Genomic DNA, 17,068 nt, shown 5'->3' with positions numbered 1-17,068 from the left:
GCGCTGAGATAACTTCAAATTCTAAAATATTTACAAATTTTTACTTTTACACACTGGATTTTTTTTTTTTTCACTAACTGCACAAACAAATCTTCATGGAAAATTTCGTTGAGAATAATTTTACTTATATTCATTTTTGTCATAGATATAATCGTTTTCGCGGTATTGGAATAAAAGGTTAGAAAATAGAGGTCTATAACGTCGATTTATTGTTCCAAGAATTTTTCCCGGTTTCTAGTTATAAACAACTATTAAATATCGAAAGACATTTCTATAAAAGGTAAGTATTTGCAGTAAGTGATCACAGAATACACCGATGGTGTATTCTGTGATCAAACCCATGATACCTTTTGTCACGACAGGGCATTGAAGCGTACTTAACCCTTTTGATACTGGATTCTTCTGTGATATCTTCATTGTCTCTTTCTGGTCTTCTGGTTTTTGTTCCACAGATCAAAGCGTATACATTCATGTATAAAAGAAATGCATATTTTTGGGTTTATTGGTCCATATTTATGCCCATATTTTTCACTTTTTTTTTTGCATATTTGCCCAAGTCTACTGTTGCATAACCCAGTTGTGGTTGTGGCTGTCTAGTGATTTGTCGATTGAGCATCGTGTAGGTGTGTATGTGTATTTTATATATGTGTGCCGATGTATGAGAGTCCTATTCAGTTTAGAGCTCCACCACCCGCAGAGTTTCAGACTGCCACGGAAAGACTTTATGTACAGTGATGTACAAGTTAGTTTGGTGGAAACCTTTGTAGAACTTATTTGGTCGATTTCCTATGTATTAATTTTTGAATGAAACGTCGGTTATTTAGTTTAGTTTTTATATCGTTATCGATATTTGAGACACATGAGACTACCTTGATCTCATGTGGCACTAAACGTGTTAAGATAAATATTTATGGCTCAGTTACAGAATAACATATATGCGTTTCTTTGAATATACTGTGGCTCAGTTAAAATCATAGACATAATAAGAATGTCTATGGTTAAGATAAGGGTTGCAATTGCAACTTCATGTTCGTTCTAGTTGGTTATTTTATAGGTTATGTCGAGTCGGTGTTTGTCATAAATGTAAATACGAAAAATGGGAGTTTTCAAATTTAGTCTTTTCTTAATGATTGTAGGATTTATTGAAGCGGAGGTAACGTATTTAATAGTAATAATAATTATTGTTTCGGTCATAATATTTTGACGATTTGTTATGTTTTAGTGTTTTTTAAATAAAAACCACACAAATAACTGGGCTGTTCTAGTAGATACTAGTAGATTTTGGTTTAACTATAGACATGTAGCCAATGTATTGTCCATATACAGAAGCGTTAAACGTCTAGGAATACCAGATAGTCAAATTATTCTAATGATTGCGGACGATATGGCCTGTAATCCCAGAAATCCAAGACCTGCAACTGTTTTCAATAATGCTGATCAGCATATAAATGTTTATGGAGATGATGTAGAAGTAGACTATAGAGGATATGAGGTAAGTGTTAATCTATGATCATTTTCTTTCGTTCTCTTATAAAGTGTTTAATATCAATTTATCATTCATCAAACGTAAAGGGATATTTTACTTTTAAGTGTCAGTAAACTTCAACTGATTTGTATGTAGAGCACACACCAGTAGACTAAACAATTTAATTGTATTATGTACATTCATAAAGTAATTATTTAATTAATACAATTAGCTAATATCTTACATCAGACTAGGAAGAGATATATTTAAAAATAAAGATAAATATAGAACATATGATGGTACTAGTGTAGTAAGACAGAAAGATGTCTACAGAAATGAAATTTATATTAATGAATTCTGCTTCACTTACTGATGATTGTACAATGATTTTTATTCCCTGGAATATGTTTTATGTAATGTCCATTTAAAATAGGTCTTATTAGGAAATTAAAACAATTTCTGTCAAGTTTTCAAAAAGATTGGAAGCAGAAAGTAAAACTTTTTTATTATATATCTAAGATTGTTTAAGTTTTATCAGAAGTACCTGACAGTTAACTTTGTTCACCATCATTATGCGATTTGTTTGTAGATGATATACAACAACAATAGTTAGATCATTTGTTTTGCTTTTTGCTGATGATCTCAAATTATATAGATATAGGAAGTGTTACCAATATACAATTGCATCAAGAGCATATTAATATTGTGCCAAGTTAATAACCTGAAGTTAAATATAGATAAATGCTTTTGCATAAGTTTTTTTACAGGTAATAAGAACTTAGGTTACAAAGTTACTTAAGTTACGAAGGATTAAGTTAGAGGCCTTGGTGTGACTTTTAATGAGAATTTAATAAATAAAATATTAAAATAAAATAAGGAATATAACTAAAGAAAATGTATTTTTTAAAGAAATTTATGATGTAAAAGAAAAATATAATAAAATTAATACAATTTAAGATAGGTAATAGGAAATCGGTTTATTACCTTTTAGCACAAAAAATTAAATTATTAATAAAAAATAGTAAAATGTCAAGAAATATGTTGCTGATAAATAAAAATTTGGCAATAATTAAAAGAAAATTACCATTGCGTTAGGTTGCATTATCAACTTGTCGCCATATTGACCAAATTGTTGCATTTTATTGGAGTAAAACTATTCCATATTTCTTGAAGGTGAGAATGTAACTCTTGGAACAGCTCTTGCAGGCTGTGATCGCAAACTTTTCTTTCTGATAGACCACAAAGTTTCTATTGGAATAGATCAAGATGCTGGATGGCCATTTTAAAAGGGAAATATTGTTTTCTGGTATCCAGTTTTTTACTTTTTATCTGTGTGTCAAGCAACACTCTTTCATTGAAATGTATATGCAACTTTTTTCAAAAGCATTTCTTTTATTATTTTGTAACATGTTTATACATTTATCAGCATTCATTATTACATCTACAAAATTTAATTTGTCCACTCCATAAGCTGACACGAAATCCTAGACCATTACAGAAGTAAGAAACTTAACATAAATAGTATTTATTCTCTAGTGATTTTGGGATCAAGTTCTGGGCTCTCTAGCCTATAGAAGTAGGTTGTTCTTTTACCTCGGGTAGGTATAGTTTTTACTTTGCCTATGAATAGTTTATACCTTTTGTTATAAGTTCTAATTCATAGTTTTTGAGCAGCCATATGGCAAGTTGCTATTGAAAAATGTATTAATTTCATCAGTCCACAAAAAACTTAATCAAAAAATGTTAATTTAAAATTTCATGGTTTACAAAGTTGGGCCAAATTAATTAACATTAAAGCATTAATTTATATATTGCATTTTTTGTTCTGGGTAGAACAAATATATCAACATAATTAAGTTTTGCTTATAAACAAAGTATTGTTGAGCATACTTAATCAAAACATTGTCACATTTTGAAATGGATAAGCTGTGTCAAATTTTGTAGTGCTTTTGAATTAGTACCTAAGAGGTATAATCAGGGAATTATTTTATTTTAAAACAGAGATAGATGAGAACCTTAATTTTTTTTATTTACACACTTATATCAACCTTCTTCTTAAAGTTTCTTATTAAGTCCCCTTGACGTTGGGGATTAACATGGCAAGACTCTCTCTGTCTTGAAGTGTTTCTAAACAGTTGTTCGACTCTCTGTATCGCAGACCATTCTCAGACATATTGTTCTAAAGCTGTTTATATATTATCTAATATTTACTATTAGTAAGTCAATAACAGATCGAGGATATCTCTTTTACGTTTTTAAATAACATACATCAAATACAATCATATCAATACAAATCAGAGTTCAGTGTTTATTGAGAGTAACCTAAATGTAAGACCAAACACTTACCATGTCAGGATAATATTATGAGGTTTTTCCTGGTTTTTTCCTCATGATTTACTATGGAATCACTAACAGGAAAATTTTACTGTCATCATTGCATGTGGTTGTCTCTTTAAATGACGAATCACATGCTATGATTTTTCTGACGGGTATTCTCAAGTTAAAGTTGATTTCATGTAATCGAATGAATTATCTTACAATAAAGTCGTCCCAGGAACACAACTCAACAATATTGGCAATGACATTTTAAAGTCGTCTACTTTAAAATGTATAATATATGCCTGAATTGTCAATATGAATGAGTCAGATAAAATTAAATTATTAGAAGAATTTTTCATGAAGTAACAAAAAACAAAATATTTTTTTAATATATTAATGTTTTGCATTTTGAGAACGATTTCCAAGGTGGAAATGGAAATATCAATAAACTTGCAACTAACCTGCAATCACGAAGCTTGTTTTCTTCCAATTCTCCAGCATCATTCGATTTTACCCATTATAATTGGTTGAAGAATAATGCTTTCCCCACATTGTTTTGACAATATCAGTTAACTGACGAGTAGCTTCTGCTAAGATGAGAACTGCTTCATTTGTCTGCTTAGCTGTCCATGGTATTTACAGTATTTTTAATATTCATTTATACAACCACATTTCAGAAGCCTCTAAGCTATTAATAGTGGATATTTTCAAGGTACATATAAGATAAATGATCATATATGTAACATTTAACTCCGAAGTTGAAGTTTCAAGTTATCGTTACAGAAGAGTGACCTCATTTTTAAAAAGTTAGTAAGTAAGCGACTAAATATTATGTTTATACGGGATTCAGAACAGTTTTGTTTTTTGTTTTAGAACAATTAATTTTTAGTCCCATCTCTCATCCTACCGTGTTAATGGATCCAGTTTTCCATTAATTTTTACACCACATCAAGTTGTGCAAGACATGTTTAAAGATTCGATCTGAATACAGATTAAACAATAGTGAGGACAGCACACAACCCTACCTGACTCCATTTAGAATCTAATACAAATTTAGAATTTAATACAAATGGTCGCTGTTTGAAGCCAATATAATTGTTTAATTATTCTGGAGTATAAAGATTATCCTAAGAATAAGTAATCTTATCATATTTGTGTTTTTCTAAATCTGGAGGTATAAATTTACGACACAATTGAAACAAATAACCACCCTAAGTGGGGGTTTTCTGATTTAATGACTTTTATAAGTAAATAAAATATCACTCTTCATTTTAGTGAAATTCAAAAATGTTTTTGTCTGATATCTCGGCCGAAACAAACTTTTTTAACTTAGTCTTTGATTCGACGGTAACTTTAGTGCCCAAACACGTTTTGCTTCTACACAAAAATCACACTAGATCGCTTAGGGATGGTTATTTTAATCGCATCAAATTTGCAAATTTGGATGAAACAAATGTTTGTATTAGTGTTTGTGTCCCAAAATTAAACATCACGGGGCGTTACAGGTCCTCACGCTAAATGCCTTCTCTTTTAAATATTATATTATATTGTTAATAAATAACTGTAATTTTACAGGTTACAGTGGAGAATTTTGTAAGGCTTTTAACCGGACGTCTTCATCCTGGCACACCAAGATCCAAGCAACTATTGACAGATGAAGGAAGCAATGTTTTGGTATACTTAACTGGGCATGGAGGTGATGGATTTCTTAAATTTCAAGATTCAGAAGAAATTACCAGTCAAGAAATGGCTGATGCTTTAGAACAAATGTGGCAGAAGCAAAGGTATATTCTGGTATAATTAGGTAATTTAGGAGATTTAGATTATGTCTCTCTCTCTTTCACACACCCACATTCGTGTTCATGTTTCGATGTTATACAATAGCAGAAACCATATATCGCCTGAAACATACAGTAAGGTTTAATCTGTTGTTACAGAATATTCCAGATGCTGAAGAAACTCAAGCATTAAGATGGAGTATAATAGTATTCATCCGACTTCATATTTTCATACTGTTTCTAGTATGTATTTCTTTGCACATCTTAGTATTCTCATGTTTTATTATTTTGATTTAGATATTTTGAGAGGAGTTAAAATAATGCTGCATATCGCGTTGATCTCATTGGTCAATTTATCCATCAAACATTCAGGCAAATAAAAAATTGTGTAATATTGTTTATTTTTTCAGATACCATGAAATATTTTTCATGATTGATACTTGTCAAGCAGCTTCAATGTATGAACGCTTTTATTCACCAAATATTTTAGCAGTAGGAAGTAGTTTAGTAGGAGAAGATTCACTATCAGTAAGTTCGTTTAATTTTTATTTGTTTATTTTTTTAAGAAAATAGGTAATGAAAATTTAATTTATTTAATTTATCTCTCAATGATGAAATACTTAAACTGACTTATTTAACGAGCTTACAAGCGACAAAAATGACCTCTATTTGATAGAATTTTATCCCAGGAATGAAATGAGGATATATAATACCTATTTTTGAGCACAAAGAACAGCACAAATACATATGTATTCCCGAACACTAGAGATTATAATCTCTAGCATGCACAGTAAGTATGCTTTACTATGCAGATATGCAACAGTAATGTCTGAAACAGAAAAGGGGATTTTTATTAATTCTACCAGATTGCGGGACAGTACAATATCGACTGACAAAACCAACACATTTATTAAAGATCATTTGCAATGTAAAATCTTAATCGATGGTAAAGTAATACAGTCCTAATACTTGGCATCGCACGCATCTAGCAGTCACGACCTCGCAAACGTAATAAGCTTGCAGCTGGGTCGCGATGCTTTAGAAATATATTTGGAGAAATGAATATACAACTTTTAGGGATAGAATGGCGAATAAAGAAATCGGAAATATATGCGGAATTGATGACATGGTTAGATGGGGCAGATAATGTTAGTGATGGAAAATTCTAGAAAAAATATTGAGACTATTCTCGATAATGAGAATTATCTGAGAACGACATACCAAAACCAACACAAAATCTAGGATTTTATGAATATTAACTAAAATAAAATATAATAATTTATGTTCCATCCTTGGGGACAAAAAAAAACAAAACTTACGTATGATTACGAAGGGGCGACTCTTTATCAACGTCATTATTTAATGTCGCTATAAAAGGAACAGTAAGAGCTACCGAAATTTAAAAAATGTACAATTATAAAATCGACGTCGCAGCTTGTGTCGTACGCTGACGACATAGCATTGATTAGCAGAAACTTAAACAGTTTAAAGGAAGAACTTGCGAAGGTGTACAAGAAAGCATCCAATAAATCAAGATAAAACAAAATACGTAATATGCTCAAGAAAAATACAGTTAATGTGACAAAGTTAAATATTGGCGAATATGTTTAAAAAGGTAGAACGCTTTATATATCTTGGGATCTCAGTTAATGGAACTGCCGATAGAAGCATAGTAATTATTGAAAAAATTCTGACAGGAAACATAACTTACTGGAAATACAACTTCCTCAAAGATAAGAAGCTTACACTCAGAATACTAAACTGATAATATACAGAGCAGCAATTAGACTAGTAATCACATAGGGTGCTGAAGTAATGTGCCTGACACAGAAAAATGAAGAAATACTAAGGATCCTAGAGAGAAAAATCATTCGGAGAATAGCAAGCCCACTAAACTTGGTAATAATGAATTTGGAAAACTGATGAACTACGAAAGAAGAGAACTTTTAGGACATCGTCAGATTTATCAAGGCACAGAGACTCAGATGGATGGGACATCTATAAATGAGAAATCCAGAAGCAGTTATCAAGAAAATCACCAAATGGAAACCAGTATTAGGCAGACTACGAGAAAGACCGAAAACAAGATGGGAGAACTAGATAACTGCGGACCTTAAGAAGATGGGAGTTAGAGAACCGAAAACCATGAGCAAAAACAGGAAACAATGTAGAAATATTGTAGAGAACGCCAAGTCACACAACCAATTGTAAATGTTAATATGGGGACGAAAATTTACAAATAAACGCCTCTGGGATACCCTGAAGTCCGTTTTGTTTGGCGAAGGTTGGTTTCCGATGGCGGCAGATAAAACGGCATATAAACCATAGTGCTAAAAAGTATTTTGAGAAAATTACCGGTGATAATTTCCTCTTCGAAAATATTCTCACCTTTCATAACTAGTCATAGTATGACCAAGTAGAAAGAATGGAATATTGGTATGAGTAGCCGTTAAAGACAAACCGACTATTCGTCGACCAAAAAGGAGATCTCCCAAAAGGCGGAGAGGTAGCTGGCAATCCATATCACAGAAAAGCATGTTCCAAAGAATGAACAGCTTATAGGCGTAAAAGAAGAATATCTGCCAAAATTGTCTGCATTCATAACCAACACAGCCTATTAAAAAACGGATAATCTGAATATACCGAACATTAATTTGTTCAAAAATACAAAGATTTCAATTGTAATAGGTACAGGAAAATAAACAACGAATAAAAAAGCGTTCCTATCATTCGCTGATTGGAGCGCTGTAATCAATAAGTGATGCGAGCAACGGGAAGATGTCTACATTCAATCTTGCGTCGCCTTTATAGACCAGGACGGATCTGTTTTGAGCTGGGTCTAAGAGGTGGCATTCGTATTTTTGCAGAAGTAGTTAGGTGATAACTTAAGTAATAATAATTGACTTATACCCCCTCTCAAATAGGTCAGGAACATTAATAAAAAAATTAAAATATTTAAAAATGACTAAAATCGATTTTTTTCTACTTTTCTTTCTCATAACTTCAAAACAATTCATTTTGGAGTAGTCGTAATGAAACTAAATAGTGACAATTAAATTTAAATTTTCTATAAGATACGGCTGGTTAATAAATAAAACAGCCCGACGGTAAAAATTCGATATCTTTTGATCAGATTGTCCTATCGACAAAAATCAAAAAGCGTTTTAAAGGTGAAGAGTGCAGCTTACTTGTGCAATTTTCGGATTTTGCCGTAAATGAAGTCAGTTTCTATAAAAGTGTTAAATAAGTAAACGTTGCGCGATTTTTGCCATTTTTTATGATTCTCATTCTTATTTTCAATTCTCTTATTCTTTACAGTTAGACGTTTTTTCATTTGTAAAAAATTGCGTAAATAGTTTTTTTATAAAAAAAGTTATTAAATGATATAAAAACTTTTTTAAAATTTTTGTAGCATCATGTTGATCCAGCTATTGGAGTGTACATAATTGACCGATACACTTATTATGCCCTATATTTCTTAGAAAATGTTACTCCACAGAGTAATAGAACTATGGGAGAATTTGTAAGTATTAGTTTATAATTATTAACAATGTTCAATATTTTATTTTGCAAATTATTCAAACATAGATGATTTTTACGAATTGGCTTTGGATTTTCCCCGAAATTTTACATATTTAATTTGAAAATGACCTCAATAATTGTAAGTCTCGTTTTGACAAATTAAAAATCTATTCAAATATTATTTAGTGTTGATTAAGGTAAATTACTATTATAAGGTAATTGTTTGTGATTCGATTACTTGCATCACACACGTCATGTATTGTAATCGATGATACTTCTAAATATACAATGTGTACCTTATGGGGTAAGAAGCGGCTTATAGGATAATTATGAAATTTTTTAGTGGATTTGTGTAATATTGCCATATGGTAATATTTTCATGGTATTTGCGTTTTCGAATCTTTCGATGAGACAGGAAACTTTTTTTTTCAAAGGACTACCTGCCCTGTTTATTTTACTATACCAAGATAATACGCTTTTAGAAAGCGGTGCGCCAATGTGTTTTACGAAAAATTATGAAACTGTTTTCTTGTGCCATGTATAAATGAAATACTATTTTATACTGGATTAAATTGATTGTAACGAGAATTCCATTTAATATTTGTTTTAACGTTTCGATTTCTAATCCAGAATTATCAGAATCATTCATAATTTTATTTTAGAATTTCTCAAAACGATTTCCGGATTGGAAATCTTCATGTACCATATACTTTCAGAACGTTGATTACCATTATAGCTGTTTTTAATCACTCTACCCTTAATATCGAAACGTCAAAACGGATGTAATTCTCACTAGTAATATCCCTAGGACATTGATAACAGACGAGATAATTTCATGACAATCGAAAGCTCGTTCCTTGGTAACAGCACGAAGCCGAAGGCTGAAATTATGAGGCATTCATCAATGTCCGAGGGATATTCGGGGGATAATTTTTCGAAAAAAAAAATCATAACGAAACATTTATTTATTAAAAGTACAGTTAGTGAAAGTACAATTATTAAAATTTAAGTTAACATTAGATTCGTTGTTTGACATTTTGAAATTTATTTGGATGAAGTTGTCAAACTCGATCGTGTTGTCATAGGGATTGAAAATTGCACTGAATGCAATTATCAGTCTAATGTTGACATGATTGGGTGAAATTGTTCCACATGACACAAAATGACGAAATTTGAATGGTTGTTAGAACAGTCGAAAAATTATCATTACAATAAATTGTGGTTTAATCCCATATAAAATAATTTGAAAAGTGTTTTACGAATTTTGATACCATTCATTATTTGAGGTGCTTTATTTTTTGAAAAAATTATCACGGATGTGCTTTTTTTACAGAGTCTTTAATGGATATTTTGTCAACCTGTCCTTTCTTATAAGTCATTTTGCTACCTAATTAAATTACCTTTCAAATATTTATCGCTTATAAAATCTTATTTACTAAACTGGTTGTAGGTGTACAAAAAGTTGATTCAATGACCTCCACATTTTGGCAACTTATGGACCATAGTCAAAATGATTTCGTTCCTACTTTCGCCGGAACAGCAATATGTTTAATATTTTTCATTTCATCAACTACAATAATCTGTATTCCGTCCGAATAATGAGGTTCTGGAAGCTTTGCAAAATGGGAGTTGGTTTCATCAATTATCTCCTCGTTCGAGCTGAATTTTTATTTACGAGCCATATCTCCAGATTTGGGAACACATAATAATCGGACGGCGATAAATTAGGAGAATAAGCTGGATAAGAAAGACAGAAGAGAAATACCACATCTGCATAAGTGGCAGTTTCTTATTGAGTTCGTGCTTTAGTTTGTCCAATAATATTGGCTATTAATAGTTTTACCTTTTTTAAGATAGTTAATTAAAATGCAATTCCCAAATACAGTGTGGCCATAACCTTTCTGAGCTATTAAGCCACTCACCATTTCGGAGCACTTTTGCCTGCTTCAGTCCGCTACCGTGCGTTGTTCATTCTGTTCTCTGGTGTGTAATAGTAGATCCAGGTTTCAGTATCCAAAAATTACTTGAGAATTGGTCACACGATCATGTTTTTGGCCAATCGTCAGCAAACGAGGCAAGATACTTTTTTCATATTGTTGTAAACTTCGTAAATATGACTAGTGCGCTCTTTACTAATTCTTGTGGCCTCTGTCAATTCACCTTCACTTAACGAGCAGCGAAAACCATTTCATTGACGTAACATTTTCCGGTATAAATGCATCGGAAGGCTTTCCAGTATGTGGTTCATCTACTGTAGATATACTGCCACTACGAACTTCACGGAATCAAAATTTGACAGTGTATTCTGAAGGAGCATAAGCCCCATACTTATCTAGCTTTTCTTTTGTTTCCTTCCCCGTTTTATTCCTCAAATGTTTATGTAATTATAAATCGAAAATAGTTTTTCTTCATATGCGCCAATTTCCAAACACGTGAACTGTCAGTACTAATGGCTGCATCGCGCTAAAATTTGACCTGTATGCCTAAAAAAGGTTGGACTTTCTGAAACTGATTTTTTTTGAGATCACAGCTCCCTAATCGGCGAAAGGGGTTACTTTAGACCACGTGACATATGTTAAGAAATGTTGCTCTTTCATTAGCTTCATCACAATAAATTCCCGAGGTCCAATTTTATGTTGTTATGTTTGTTCTGTGTTATTACTTTAGAGATAATTTTTAATAGCATAAAAATATTGTAATAAAATTAATTATCCATTAACATGAAAAAGGCAAATAAAACAATTGTTCATTTTTTAAAAATTGTTTATTAATAAAAAATATTAACAAGCAAATTATCTCAATCCACTTCATTAATAACACATGTTATTTTTAGTTGAAGGTATGCCCCAAAAGTGTCTGTATTTCTACTGTTGGAGTTCGTAAAGATCTTTTTAAAAGAAATCCAGACGAGGTGCCCATTACAGACTTTTTTGGATCTATCAGACCCGTGGATATAATCCAAGATCTTGTGACTGTTTCAGCCATTTCAAGTAGTTCACCGACTAGACTAAAGGAGCCAATAAAACCAAAGAAATATAAGTATATAGAACCTCTTGTTAATTTTAACAAATTTATAGGTTAATAAATTTTTTTTATATTACATGCATTTTAAATATGTCCACGAAAAGTTCCTAGCGTACAAGATAGCAATTCGTTATCGGTTTTGCTCAAAAATCTGTAGTTCTACGAGTAAGATCGCTTTAGAAGTATAGAAATATTTGAACTACGTAAACCTAATGAGAGACTTTATTTTTGATAAACAATACAAACCATCTGAAAGAAAGGAATGGGAAATAGTAAGTCATACTTCACTGTGATTTTAATCTTTCAAGACAACTCGAAGCGAAAATAAGGAAACAGTTTTCCTGTATTCAGCATGGTGATAATTGTTGCCGAAGAGCAACAATATTTGTCGCTAACCAATAATCAGCGGACTATTGTGGGTTTGTATTCTGTGACATGGACTCGAACCTCCACCGTGTTTTTTACCTTGACGTTGGTGGGTCTTGAGCCACGCAAACTGTTGATGCAAGAGTACCAGCAGATAATTGAAGACATCAGGCCACACATCATTGTCAGAACAAGTTAATAAAAAAATTTAAAAGGCTAAAAAGAACCCAAAAACTAAAAAAAAATCCAAAAATTATGTTTAACAGGCTAACGAAGAGTTAACAGTTCCCACTAGGAAACAAAAATCAACATCCACAATAAATATAGATTTGCGCAATATTACAGAAAATACGGAGAAAATTGCAATACAGATTTTAACTTTCCAAAGAATTGTGGAAGCAAAATTGCTGTAATGGAAACCAACACGGCAGTGGTCTACAAAAACTACCCGGATAAAATTGTGACCGATAATGAAATAGGGCTCGTAAAAGACGTCCTAATAAAAATTAACGGTAAAGCCTCATCTGCTCCTCAATATGAAGGAATTCGACTCCTGAACAGTACTTTGGGTTGATATGTGCTGAATAAGAACCATCTAATATCAAAGGTTTTTTAGAAGAAAAACGTGAGTGCAAAGTTCTTAAGGCAGAAGTACTAATTAAATGCAAACGTGTGCTGACATACCTACTAGGGACCAAAAGTGGAGAGGTGGAGGTGACATCAATCAGTCTTGATAAACAAAAAAAATTCTTTACGTTACAGCGCTGGTTTCTAAGCCAACCGACAAAAAGAGACTACATGCGTTTCTGGGTCGACAAGGCGTCCAAGGTAGAATTAAACAGGCTACACTGGAAGCACATCGTCGTAGTTTTATACAGTTCAATTGAAAGAAATATACGGTGCACTAATCAACAAATCACTTCCATGCAGGAGACCGAAAATCAATGTTGATGGAAGAAACGTCGCAGGGTAATGAGCTAAGCATCAAAAAGATTGGGGTGGGAGCTAGAAGGAATCTTGAAGATCTGACCTGAACGGTCAGTAGAAATCTTATAATGAAAGTTATTGAGGTCCGACTTACGGTATGTTGAAATTCAATAGAATTGTCAGGGCAGACATTTTGTAGTTCGTAAACACTTGATGATAAGCGGCTATATATTTATTTATTGATTAGCACACAAATTCACTTCTCAATCATCATTTTTGCCGATTACATCATATTTAAGTCCGAACTGGATAAAATAGACTTGCCTTGTTGCGAAATTTATTATTTATTACCGCGTGCAGCATATCAGTGTCGTTGCGGTATAGCTAAATGCCAAGAGAGGAACAGGCCATTATCTTTTTCGAAAGTAATATTCTTATTGCAATACGGTAACATTGTGAAAACTGGCCGGCAAATAGTGTAAATAACCATTAAAATCAGGTGGCCAAATATTTCATGATTGCACAGTCGGGCAACATGGCATCAAAACCAATGTGCAGTGCGTCTGTTGATAAACAGGATAGAAGGAGGTGGTTATCTGTGAGAGAAAAACTTTCTTCTTTCTCCCCTTCCTTTTACCCGAACAGGGATGTCGGAGAAAAACAAATAATAAAATAAAATATCCATGCGGGTATTACAAAGAACATTCCGTGAAATGGATTTTCGGTATGTAAAGAGTCGGAAAAGTTTGTTAATGGAGAGAGACGAACTACTGATATGACAGAGAGAATATCAAAAAATGCGTGATTTTAGCCGCCTTAGAACAAAAACTATATCGATGAAACGTGGTTGAATGAGGGTAATACGAAATCCAATGTCCAAAGTATGGCAAGACTTAAATATTAAAAGTTTATGACAGTCTTTTAATGAAGGACTTTCAACCGGCTTAAAAGCACCTTCGGGCAAAGGAAGACGTCTCATAATTACGCACATGAAATGATTTAGGTGGTTTAAATTTGTTTACCCCAATCAAAGCAGGCGATTATCATGAGGATATGAATTCGGATGTGTTTGAAAACTGGTTTTCCTCTATTCTGACTCTTGTAAATCCTGGATCAGTAATTATAACGGACAATGCACCTTATCACAGCTGCCGCAAGGAATCCATGATAAAAGTTCAATTAGGTACTTGATGTAGTGCGCAAACATAAGTCTTCATAGATCAAGGATTAATATACAGGAAAGTTTTTATGACTTTCCTTTTCTATGAAATAAACTTAAGCATCATCAATAAGTTACTAAGGAGTTGAACAAAAAGTTTAAATCAACAATTTTTCCTCCTTAAATAAGATCTTCACAAAAACCTCAACTTTTAAATGCTTTTGACTTTTCTTAAGACTATTATACCGGTATTTAATTACGCACGAAAGAAAGACAAAGAACGGCTATTGCTACTACTCAAGCAGGCGTCATGGTAATGGTAAATTAGGTCGGTTCAGAAAGTTCAGAAAGAAAGAAACAGTAGGTCCCAATGGCTAATAGGGAACATCCTGTGAACATGTACGACAAATAAATTATACCCGTATCAACTGAGGATACCAATAAGTGGCGGACACTTACACCTACATGATCCGTGCTCATTATGATCCTACATGGTGGGTAAATCATCAAAAACCGCACCATAATTTACTCATCATATGATGAGCCTTGTGATGCGAGTATACGCTCTTCAATCCCCAGGTGTAACACCATTGTGCCTAGGGGATCCATGGTACAGGGCTGTAACACTGAGTAAAAAATGGCCCAGATAACGACTCATAAATAAGTGACCCTTCGAGTCTACAAATAAAAATATATAGAGAACGACTCCAGTCGCGGATTCTGTTTCTGCTCCAAATAGGTCTCAATGACCTCTATCAGGTCCTACAGTCTTTTCAGCACAGTAAAATTCGTTGTTGGATTGTTCATATCAATTGAGTAACTGGAAAGAAAAATGGCTTAGGATTTGGAAGAATTGTTTCTCTTGGCGGCTATATTAGAACAAGAAGAAAGGAAGATTAAAAAACCCTAAAAAAAATACTGGGTACATCCTCTCCCAGCTATTAGAAGGCGAATTTTACACATTATTCGATAGAATATGTATAGACGAAATACGTTTTAAACAGTCTTTTCGAATATCAGTTGAAAATTTAGGCAGCTGGAAAAACTGCTAAAATAAGGAATTCAGTTACAAAATACAAAATTTAGGCGTTGTATTCCCCCAACTTAAAGGTTAGCCGTGTGTCTAAGGTTAGTAGTAAAACAAAGATAGAGTCCCAAAATTTATTTGCAAAAAAAATACTTAGGACAAAATGTATAACAATAAAGCAAAATGGCTTACCGGTTCTTACCCATACGGTTTGAGTTATAGCAAACAATCATTTACAATGTTATTTGACGGAACTCTGGACACGTAATAATTCAAATTTGTATTTGAGCTTGAAGGATCAGAAGAATTTTTGTGATGTAGATTCTATAGTACCAATATATGGCTGACGTACTGGTACATATGAAGGAATGTTATTGATATAATTGGAGCTATTAGTTGTTGAAGTTTCTGAACATGTTGTAGGCTGGTTGATATTCCAAGTGTACGTTGGTCTCGGTGGTACCTCATTATCTACCTCAATTTTATTTATAATTTAAAATACTTTTCCTTCACAACGGCTTGCTGATGAGGTGTGAAAATTTTTACAATTTTTCACATACTAATAAAAAAATGTATTATGGGATCATCTGTATCGTTACTTACAGTCGCTCCACTTTCTTTACGCTTTGCGCTGGCGGAATAATTCTGAAAAACGGTAGCTACAGAGGGCTCATTTTGTGTACTTTTCGATTGTGGATATCTTCTTCTTAGAGGTACTGTACTGCTTGTAGACGGAGTCGGTGTACTAAGAATAGTTTCAGATGGCGAGTACACGTTCACAGCAATTTCTTCTTCCCCGTTGGAAGTTGCTTGGTTGTTATCACTATCTTGGAATAATGCCAGTGTTTCCTATGAGATATTTGATGTGGTTCTGTAAAATACGATTCTTTACTATTCTGATATGTCTTATATAATACTTGCACTTACTCTTCATCCATATATAAACGGAGGAAGCTCAATTCCTGTTCGAAATGCCATTTCTTTACATTTTTCGCTTCTTGTCCACTAAGTGTTTCTTTTCTTTTCCTTGAGGCTCTTCTATGCATACTTCCACGCGACAACCATCGTTTCTTAAGATCTTTTACTGAAAAAAAAAATACAAATAACAATAAAACAACTTGCTGCTTTAATATACAAATAAGTTTTATGAAAGCAACTTTGCTTTCATAAAGTCCTCGTAGACATACCGTCTCAGACTTAATGTAGAGTCATATGTCGCCATGTTACCAATCCAACGGTAACTCTACCATCTTAATTTTATACAAGAAATAATGTAAACTAAATTTCAATTAGTAATTTTTAAAGGGTTTTTACCACCATATTTAGTGGCTACATTCATGTATTAACCTGACACTGATGATGGAATATTTATTCCGAAAACGTTTTGTCTATTTAACATAGCCCGACTGGGTTTTTATATACCTTTTATAAAGGATTTTATTAAAAATTTTTTAATATATGGTATACAGCCAACTACAGGA

The 17,068-nt window shown here is 32.7% G+C and overlaps 1 protein-coding gene across 1 annotated transcript; it reads left to right on the top strand.

The window, feature by feature from the left end:
* Positions 1 to 999: 999 nt before the first annotated feature.
* On the top strand, positions 1,000 to 14,012 carry PIG-K (Phosphatidylinositol glycan anchor biosynthesis class K). Its single transcript, XM_072523674.1, has 6 exons — positions 1,000 to 1,153; positions 1,223 to 1,492; positions 5,360 to 5,568; positions 5,973 to 6,090; positions 8,975 to 9,085; positions 11,918 to 14,012. The coding sequence occupies exons 1-6, from the start codon at positions 1,097 to 1,099 to the stop codon at positions 12,164 to 12,166; spliced, it is 1,014 nt and encodes a 337-aa protein (XP_072379775.1). The 5' UTR covers positions 1,000 to 1,096; the 3' UTR covers positions 12,167 to 14,012.
* Positions 14,013 to 17,068: the final 3,056 nt, after the last annotated feature.

The sequence above is a fragment of the Diabrotica undecimpunctata genome, chromosome 2 (genome assembly GCF_040954645.1).
Source record: "Diabrotica undecimpunctata isolate CICGRU chromosome 2, icDiaUnde3, whole genome shotgun sequence".
NCBI classification, from domain to species: domain Eukaryota; kingdom Metazoa; phylum Arthropoda; class Insecta; order Coleoptera; family Chrysomelidae; genus Diabrotica; species Diabrotica undecimpunctata.
This window is presented reverse-complemented; position numbering and strand designations above follow the sequence as displayed.

Bases quoted from the DNA above. Each gene is read 5' to 3' on its own strand.
- PIG-K (XM_072523674.1), top strand. From the start codon at position 1,097: ATGGGAGTTTTCAAATTTAGTCTTTTCTTAATGATTGTAGGATTTATT. The intron at 5,569-5,972 runs GTATATTCTGGT...TTATTTTTTCAG, and splicing joins CAAATGTGGCAGAAGCAAAG to ATACCATGAAATATTTTTCA. The intron at 6,091-8,974 runs GTAAGTTCGTTT...AAATTTTTGTAG, and splicing joins TAGGAGAAGATTCACTATCA to CATCATGTTGATCCAGCTAT.